The sequence below is a fragment of the Zingiber officinale genome, chromosome 9B (assembly GCF_018446385.1).
Source record: "Zingiber officinale cultivar Zhangliang chromosome 9B, Zo_v1.1, whole genome shotgun sequence".
In the NCBI taxonomy this organism is placed as follows: Eukaryota; Viridiplantae; Streptophyta; class Magnoliopsida; order Zingiberales; family Zingiberaceae; genus Zingiber; species Zingiber officinale.
The window spans coordinates 84,854,816-84,863,391 of NC_056003.1; the positions used below are offsets into that span (position 1 = coordinate 84,854,816).

General features: G+C 36.7%; 1 protein-coding gene across 3 annotated transcripts; it reads left to right on the forward strand.

Moving 5' to 3' along the window:
- The first annotated feature begins 2,418 nt into the window (after window positions 1–2,418).
- On the forward strand, window positions 2,419–7,450 carry LOC122023653 (serine/arginine-rich splicing factor RS31-like). 3 transcript variants are annotated; one of them, XM_042581893.1, is made up of 6 exons: window positions 2,419–2,501; window positions 2,595–2,749; window positions 4,671–4,783; window positions 5,784–6,016; window positions 6,758–7,062; window positions 7,160–7,450. In XM_042581893.1, the coding sequence occupies exons 2-5, from the start codon at window positions 2,644–2,646 to the stop codon at window positions 7,029–7,031; spliced, it is 726 nt and encodes a 241-aa protein (XP_042437827.1). In that variant the 5' UTR covers window positions 2,419–2,501; window positions 2,595–2,643; the 3' UTR covers window positions 7,032–7,062; window positions 7,160–7,450. The 3 variants fall into 3 exon arrangements, with proteins under 3 accessions (XP_042437827.1, XP_042437826.1, XP_042437824.1); XM_042581892.1 differs by having other exon boundaries at window positions 6,758–7,056; XM_042581890.1 differs by having other exon boundaries at window positions 6,758–7,027.
- The last annotated feature ends 1,126 nt before the right edge of the window (window positions 7,451–8,576 follow it).

Here is an 8,576-nt window from a genome sequence, read left to right on the forward strand (position 1 = left end):
AATATAATATATTAAATTAATATTTGAGGATATAAATATTATCAGGAGGATATAATCAAGAGAATTATATGAATATATAGAATTTGATTTCATAATTCTTTAGATCCACTTATGATTGATATCTGTCAAAATGTTGATAGATTTAAAGAGTCTGAAATGCAAAATCCTATATATTCATTTAGTTTTACTGATTATACTTAAGTCATCAAATATTAATTGGATATACCATATAGAGCAATGAGTTTTTATCATAATTTTTTTTTTAATTATTTTTTATTTTTTTTAATAAATTGCCAGCAAATAGACTAAAGTTACCCTTCATAGAATTTTATCGAATCGATTGGCGATTGGAGTATTTGCAAAGTTTACGCAATTAGGATAATATAAAAATTTACCAAGGTGGTTCGTTAATCTGTCGTTATTTTTTTCTCCAGACTAAGTTTGATAGAGTGTAATATGTCTTGTAATATAATCAGAATTATATTATAAGATTGATTATTTTGTTTATTTTAACTTTAAACTAATGTAATCTCGATTATAAAAGATAGTGAAGTTTTATAATCTGGATTACAAAACAAATACTATGTAATCCGATTACATTATGAGGTCACTGTTTAACCAAATTTTGAATGCCGAATATATCCCTAGTTAGTTGACCGCCCGTTGGCCGCTGACCGCCCGTCGGTCGTCGCCCGCCCACTAGCCGTCGGCGCCGGTCGCCGTCGCCGCTGTCGGCGGTTATGTGTGAGCATTCGGTTAATTCGGTCCATAAATTAACCGAAAACCGATTTAGTGTTGGCTAATCGAATCGAATCAAATCAAAGTTTTATTAAAACTGAATTGGCCGCATTAATTATTTCAGTTAACACCGAATTAACTAAATTTGTTTAAAATAATAATAAAAAGAATTTATACAAAATTAATATTAAATTAACCGAATGCTCATCCCTACCGGCGGTCGCCGCCCGCCGCCCGCCGCCACCGCCACCGCAGGCGGTCGCCGGCAGCCGCCACCGCCACCGTCACCGTCGGCGATCGCCGGTCGCCGCCACCGCCACCGCTGGCGGTCGCCACCACCGCCACTGCCGGCGGTCGGTCGCCGGCCACCGGCAGTCGGTCGCCAGCCGCCGTTGGTCGCCATCGCCGGTTGCCAGCCGTCGCCGCCGGCAGTCGGTCGCCTGTCGCGGTCACCGGTCGCCGACCGTAGGTCGCCGGCCATCGGCCATCTTCGCCGGTCGCCAGCCGCCGCCGGTAGTCGGTCGCCGGTCGGCGGCCGGCGGCCGCCGTCGTCGTCGTCGTCGGTCACCTGCCGCCAGTCGCCGGCCAACCGTCATCGGTCATCGGACGCAAGCTCCAATAGAGATGCAGCGGCCGTCGGTAGAAGTCGCAGGATATTTTTGCCATTTTATAATAATATGAATTAAATTCCTTATAAAAAATAATAGATACCAAATAAAACGATGTAATTACCCTTGTAATCAAAGATTACATATATTATATTACCAAACATAGTAATGTAATCAAGATTACATTACATTACATTACAAATTTGATTACATTACGGCTATGTTTGGTTGGGTGTAATGTAATCTAGCTTGTAATGTAATCAAATTTGTAATGTAATGTAATGTAATCTTGATTACATTACTACGTTTGGTAATATAATGTATGTAATCTTTGATTACAAAGGTGATTACATTCTTTTGTTTGGTGTCCATTATTTTTTATAAGGAATGTAATTCATATTATTATAAAATGACAAAAATATCCTTTGACCTCTATCTGCCGTTGCCACCGTCGGTCGCCGCAGCAGGCCACCGTCTTCGTCAATCAGCGGCGATGGGCGACGGCAGGCGGGCGACGATCAGTAGGCAACGGTGGCGGAGGCAGACGGCGATCGGCGGCCAACGATCGACGGCCGGCAATTGGCAGCGGCGGTGGCAGCTGATTGCCGGCGACCGGCGGCCGGCGGCGACCGGCGGCGACCGGTGGCAGGCGACGGTCGACAACAGACTAGGGGTATATTCGGCATTTAAACTTTGGTGAAACAATGACCTCGTAATGTAATCGGATTACATAGCATTTGCTTTGTAATCCAGATTACAAATCTTCACTACCTTTTGTAATCCAGATTACATTACATTACAAGTTTTAAATCAAATAAAATAAAATAATCGACTTTGTAATATAATCTGGATTACATTACAAGGTAGATTACAGGCTACCAAATGTAACCTACAAGTTATATTATATTACACCCAACTAAACGTAGTCTAAGTGAAAAGATTTTTATTTTCATTTTCATTTAAAAGAACCAACAATTTAACTCCTTGCCGCGCCAACTTGTGTCACTGCTTTTGGGCCGTCCAAATTAACCTCGAGGCCGGCCCAGATTTACAGCCCTACTTAAAGCGACCTCCGAAGTACTTTTCGTTACTTTTGGATCGGGACCTTGGCCAACACTCCACCGCGAGACAAGTTGCTTCTCGCTAGGGTTTCCAGTGCGGCTTCGTTCTAATCTTTCTCCTTCGATTAGGGTTCCTTCCTTTAGCTTGTTCGATCTGCATCCTCACGCGATGCTAACTCTTTCTCAGTTTTGCCTCCTGTTCGCCTGCGGATTTGCTTGGGATTTGGCTCGGGAGGATGAGGCCTGTGTTCTGTGGAAATCTCGACAACGATACTCGCCATACGGACCTTGACCGGCTCTTCTCTAAGTATGGAAAGGTAGATCGCATCGACATGAAGTCTGGTATGTTACTCTCCATTCCTTGCTATTTACATTTGTTTTCGTTTTCACTTGCTGGGGTGACTTACTTGCCACCTTTGGAGGAATCGTAATGAGATAGCTATTGAGAGTTATGGATGTTAACGTCTCCACGAAGACTGTTTTTAGTCAATGTTATGCCCATGTTTTTCTTTTTATATTCTCGTTCCTGATGTTCTCCTTTAGATCTTGTGAAAATTGACTTACTAGTTTTTCTCCATATAGATATTTGTGGGCAAATCAAGGATATGTGTGTGTTTATCTGGCTGAAATAACATTGAGTTGGATTTATAGGTTTTGGTAAATGATTGAGCCCAAGTTAGTGAGTTCGCAGTGGAGCTGGTTTAATCCCAAAGCATATTTTGTTTGTGCAATGTCACAGTGCTATATGAGTAAGAGATTTTAAACTGACATTCTAGTTTGGTATTACGTAGAGGATTATGGTTTCATGGAGATATATTGGTGAAGAACTCTATTAGCTTTAGTATAAGTAGCCGAGATCAGGGATTAATCTTAACAAAATTAAATATTATTTTAATAATATAATTAAATTATATACATCAATATTATATTAGTATTTGAAGTGTATTTTTAAATGAGTAAGTTGTATTTATATCACATTTCTTATATTATATCTTAATACTCTATTTAATAACCAAGTTGCCATTGGTATCTTATGTGAAAAGCACAATTTGTTCACAATCTATGTTTTTGTTCATTATCTGTTCTCATGATGTCTCATTCTGAAGTAACACAATGCATCTTATTCTGTAAATAAGATTGTAGAACTTGACATTTCTCATGGTTAGGTTTTTTTTCGTTACATAGAAAGTAGGGTTGGGTCATGGGAAATCCACCCTCTGTTTTTTCATTGGTAATGTTTTGTATGATGAGCTTCCCAAAATGTTGTTTTGGAGGAATTACTGTGCGCTGGACGCTTTTTAAATCCTAGATATGTAAGAGCATTCAAATATTGCTTTCATTGGAAATCTTGTTTTACAATAAGTAATATTATGGGCCGTAAGATGAACAATTAATATGTACAACTTTTAAGTTACACAATTACATCAGTTTGGTTTTAAAACCATTGGTGATTTAATCATGTCAGCATGACACTATAAATTAACTGGATCTTTTTAAGTTTGTAATTTTTTTTCCATAGCAAGTTATCTCAAAAATATTCAGGCTTAAGATGTTTCATAAATTAACAAACAATTCTTAAGCATTATTGACTGGGAACATGATTTGCAATATTCATGTGTTCAATCACGATGAGAGTGAATTCTCTTGCAAGGATCAAGAATTGTAATAACTTGGTGAAGAATGCCTATTTTAAAAGTTTGCTTTTACGCAGGAACTACTAAGGAAGCAGAGCTTTTTCTAGGCTCTCCAGGTTCCATTTGAAAACCATCCATGTCAAAGGAAATCTTTCTCTCAGAACTCAGAACATCAACTCCATCAATAGGCAACTGACTTTCATCATATACATCAAACAAACACATGATAAGACTTGCATTGCCCAAAGTTGTTGCCCAAGCTTGATAGTTGAGGATCTGTACCATCATGCCATGCCATCAGATAATATCATCATTACCTGTCTACAGAATTATCATCATTCCATGTCCTCAGATGTCATCATTTCATGCCAGCTGAACACTTGCTCTACTCACGGGGAAGCATGTTCAGTGATGACTTCTATCTGGGTTTGAATTGTATGACTTCATGTTTTATTTGGCAGTATAGAACTTTTTTTGTTTAGATTTATTATCTTCTTAAGGCCTACATATAATTTGCAGGTATAATTTTATGTTTCTATTTTGCACAAAATACTATCAAGAAGAAAAATTGGAAGTATCAAACTATTCTTGGATCTTTCCTCATTGGATTTTATAATTTGTTGTGGCAGGATATGCATTTGTTTATTTTGATGATGAACGTGATGCAGAAGATGCCATACACAGAGTTGATGGTATACCTTTTGGTTATAGCCGACGCAGGCTGTCAGTTGAGTGGTCAAGGGTAATGTAACTTTTCTTCTTATTTTACTATGGTAGAATTTGTTTTATGTGCTGGTGGAAAATTTTATCTAACAAAACTGATCATGATATTTTTGAGTGTTCAATCAGATCCTAGGTTTATGCCCTATATAAATATTTGTTGGATAATGAAAACGTGGATGAAAAATTCAACTGTGTGTTTTTTTTTAAAATTCTGAGATCCCACAAGGCAAATAAATGAAAGGTAATTTAACTTATGCAATATTTCTTTGGGTCTTTTATCACATACCTCGTCATCATACCTCTGCTATTGTTTACAAAAATCGCTAAGATTCAGCTGAGTTCCCATTTCTGCTTTGACTAAGACATACTTGAATAAATGCCATTATGAATCAATTTGTAGGGAGATGTTTCTGATCCATAGGTGTAATATTAATCTAAAAAATGATCTTACTTAGTAGAAATTATTATATTATTTTTTTATGATGAGGATGCAACAGAGTCCAAAGGGTTACAATGGTAACTACGAAGAATATATGCTGATAATATCACAAGGCAGCGTCTAAGGTAAACAAACAATAGATTTTTAGAGAGTGAAAATGTCTAGGATACAGATTGTAGAACCTTTTTTTTCAGAAAAATAAAATAAAAGCTACTCCAGCCAGTGTAAATCCGCCAGCAAAGGAAATTCTAAAATAATATTGCATCAATGACCTTGACTTTCTGCGATGATTTTAAAAATCGACAGTCCTCATCTGTCTGGTTGTTTGTCCTGCCTTGATAACGAAGACAAGGATCTTAAAGGTATCTCTTATTATCAGAAGATCTTAGGATCCCTCTGTCCAAAGTTTTGGATTAATCATCTCAACCCAACCCAATGACCCAAATTGGAGTCGTAGATATTGATTCAGAATGTGCAATTGATATAGTGATACTAACCACATTAGTTTGTAGATATTCAACTTCAGTTAACATTTTTGCATATTTTCTGCTATTCATGTTTAACTTGCATAATTTTTCAGCAAGGAGAACGGGGGCGTGATCGTGACAGTTCTAGACCAGCAGCAAATACAAAGCCTACTAGAACCTTGTTTGTTATCAATTTTGACCCAATTCGTACAAGAGTTAGAGATCTTGAAAGGCATTTTGAACCCTATGGGACGATTACTAATATTCGGATCAGAAGGAACTTTGCATTTATTCAGTTTAAGACCCAAGAGGAAGCAACCAAAGCCATTGATAACACCAACATGAGGTCAGTTGTTTCATCGCTGCTTGAAAATTTCTATTTTCTAAGTTTGTCATAATGTTTGTGCTTGCATTTGCTTAGATAAGGTCTCGTTTGTATGCCACTTATTTTGAATGTGTTTCATGCCACTGCAGTTTATATGTTTGATCTTTGTAGTTCTAATTCCTTCTTTATAGTTGATGCTATAAATATTGTGTCATAGATTATAAGTCAACTAATAAGATGGTCTAGTACACAACTAACCAACAACAGCTGTAGATGAATTATGAAACATTAAGAATAAACAAATAAAACTATCGAGTCTTGGAACAATACAGCAACCTGGAACAAAAATTGATGAAGGGGTGACTATCTCAACATATGTACGATGGATTATCAAAGCAAAGATTTCATTATCAATATTACACCAATTGAGAGACAAAATAATTCTAATAATATTTTACCAAATGACCCTATATCATCTAAAAGATGCTAAACTCTAGCCAAATTAAAATTATATCTATTAAATTAACGAGTATTAATCCTTGACATCTTACTAGGATAATTATTAAAATTAATTTGCAAATTTCTTACAAATCTCAGAACAAGTATTTTTTTCAGTATGTTTATTTTCTCTGTTTCGGTTTCTAAACAAATCAGAATAGAAAATTTCAGTTCGATGTAATTCACTTAATACCCGTTTGCCTGAATTTTTCTATTGCAAAAATTGTTTTAAGCTAAAACCCACCTTTCCGACTGGCCATGCAGCAAGATATTGGACAGGATGGTGACAGTCGAGTACGCCTTCAGGGATGATGACGACGGTGGTGACCATGACCGTGATCCACGTGATAGCCCGAAAAGAGGTGGCGGTCACGGAAGGCATGATGATAGAGGCTATGGACGCTCAGACAGCCCTGCCTACCGAAGGGGTCGCCCAAGCCCAGATTACGGTCGAGCTAGGAGTCCTCTATACGACCGGTATGATGCCCCCTCGTATGGTAGGAGCAGGAGTCCCGAGTACAGTCGTAGTCGGAGGTGAGGACAGCAAAACTTTCTGGAATCAGGTGCTTGTGCGTCACATGCCCCATCCAGTTTATGACTTCTTTTAAATTTTTTTTTTTGCTTCTGTTACTTGCTCCTGATGACTCTTTGGCGTCTGGTTTGCAGCCGTTCTCCTCAACGTCGGTAAAATAGACATGAAGCATTTTGCAACGCGGCGATCAAACGAATGTCAGGACTATATTTATCGATGGTATTTCAATTAACTAAGAACATCCTCAATATTAGTTGTAGTCGTAGTAGCAGCAGCAACTTTTGGAAGACATGGACATGATCTTGTGGCTGGTTGATGGTATCTTCATTCCTCTGTAGACGGTCGTTTGCTTATCTTGGACTAAGTGTACTTCGTCTGTTAAAATATTTCGCTGAGCCCAATTAAAATACGGGTTTTTATCAAAATGCGTACGTAGAATATGGTAGTTACCAAAAAATGAATTGGAGTTCTATTTGTATCAAAGGGGTATCAAAAAACTGTAATTTCTCTTTTACCTTTTCTCTTTTACCTTTTCTACCATCCTCTTGTTTTTTATTCGTCATTTTTCAAGCATTTAAGTCATATGTTTAATTGAAAATGAATTTATAGTTTGGATGGATGTGGTTTTCCCCTCTTTCTCCCTCCATCTCTCTTCCTATTCTTATAAACGTGAACATGAACCGTCTTTGCTTGTCATACAATTTTGCGCTGTTTGGTGAGATTGTGATAGAGTATTTAGGGTTTAAGGATATTGTTGTAAGAGTTTCAAGAGAATTCAAAGGATAATAATGATTAAGAGAATTCAAAGGATAATGATTAAGAGAGAATTCAAAGGATAATGATTAAGAATATCGGTGTTGAAGGATAAATTCTAGGAAAGTGATATATGTATAAATTTATTGTTGTAAAATAAGGTTGTTAGTATAAATTTATTATTATAAAATAAGGTTGTTATGTAAAATTTTTTTTAAAGTTTGTAGCAAAGAATGATTAAAAAAATCATGTTTATGGTGTCATTGGATGTGTGGGAAATAAATATTGAATAACACATGTAATATGATATACTTCATTACTTAATTGGTGTGCAAGGTGTTTCACTGTAATGTTATATTTTAGCTAGACTTTGCTCATGCGCATTAGGTTGGGCCTGATATGCGATCATATAAAGTCTACTTTCTTCCTTGATAAAAATTTTGGTTTGATACCGTATCTACCATCTCGTCGCTCAACCCTTCGTAGTTATTTGATTTTACAGCATGTATGTCTTTTCCTTTCTCAACTCTTCCTAATGGTTGAAATTATGCAACATTATAAAAACCATAGATCTATCAGTCGGATTCTGTCACCATCACTGTTAAATTATGGAAATTTAATATGTACATCATATTTAATGTTACTTGGTCTTTGCTAAATTAGTATGTATAGCAACACTTGATTATGTAGATGTAACTTTGCTAAATTAGTTTTTAATTTTTTTTTATTAGGGATGATCATATTACTAAAAAAATTTCTCTCTGATGATCCATATATTTTAAATTCTCGATTGCTCCA

Excerpts from the sequence above, each read along its gene's own strand:
- LOC122023653 (XM_042581890.1), top strand. The coding sequence starts at position 2,644 with ATGAGGCCTGTGTTCTGTGGAAATCTCGACAACGATACTCGCCATACG. Across the intron at positions 2,750-4,670 it reads TCGCATCGACATGAAGTCTG|GATATGCATTTGTTTATTTT; the intron begins GTATGTTACTCT and ends TTGTTGTGGCAG. Across the intron at positions 7,028-7,159 it reads GAGTACAGTCGTAGTCGGAG|CCGTTCTCCTCAACGTCGGT; the intron begins GTGAGGACAGCA and ends TCTGGTTTGCAG.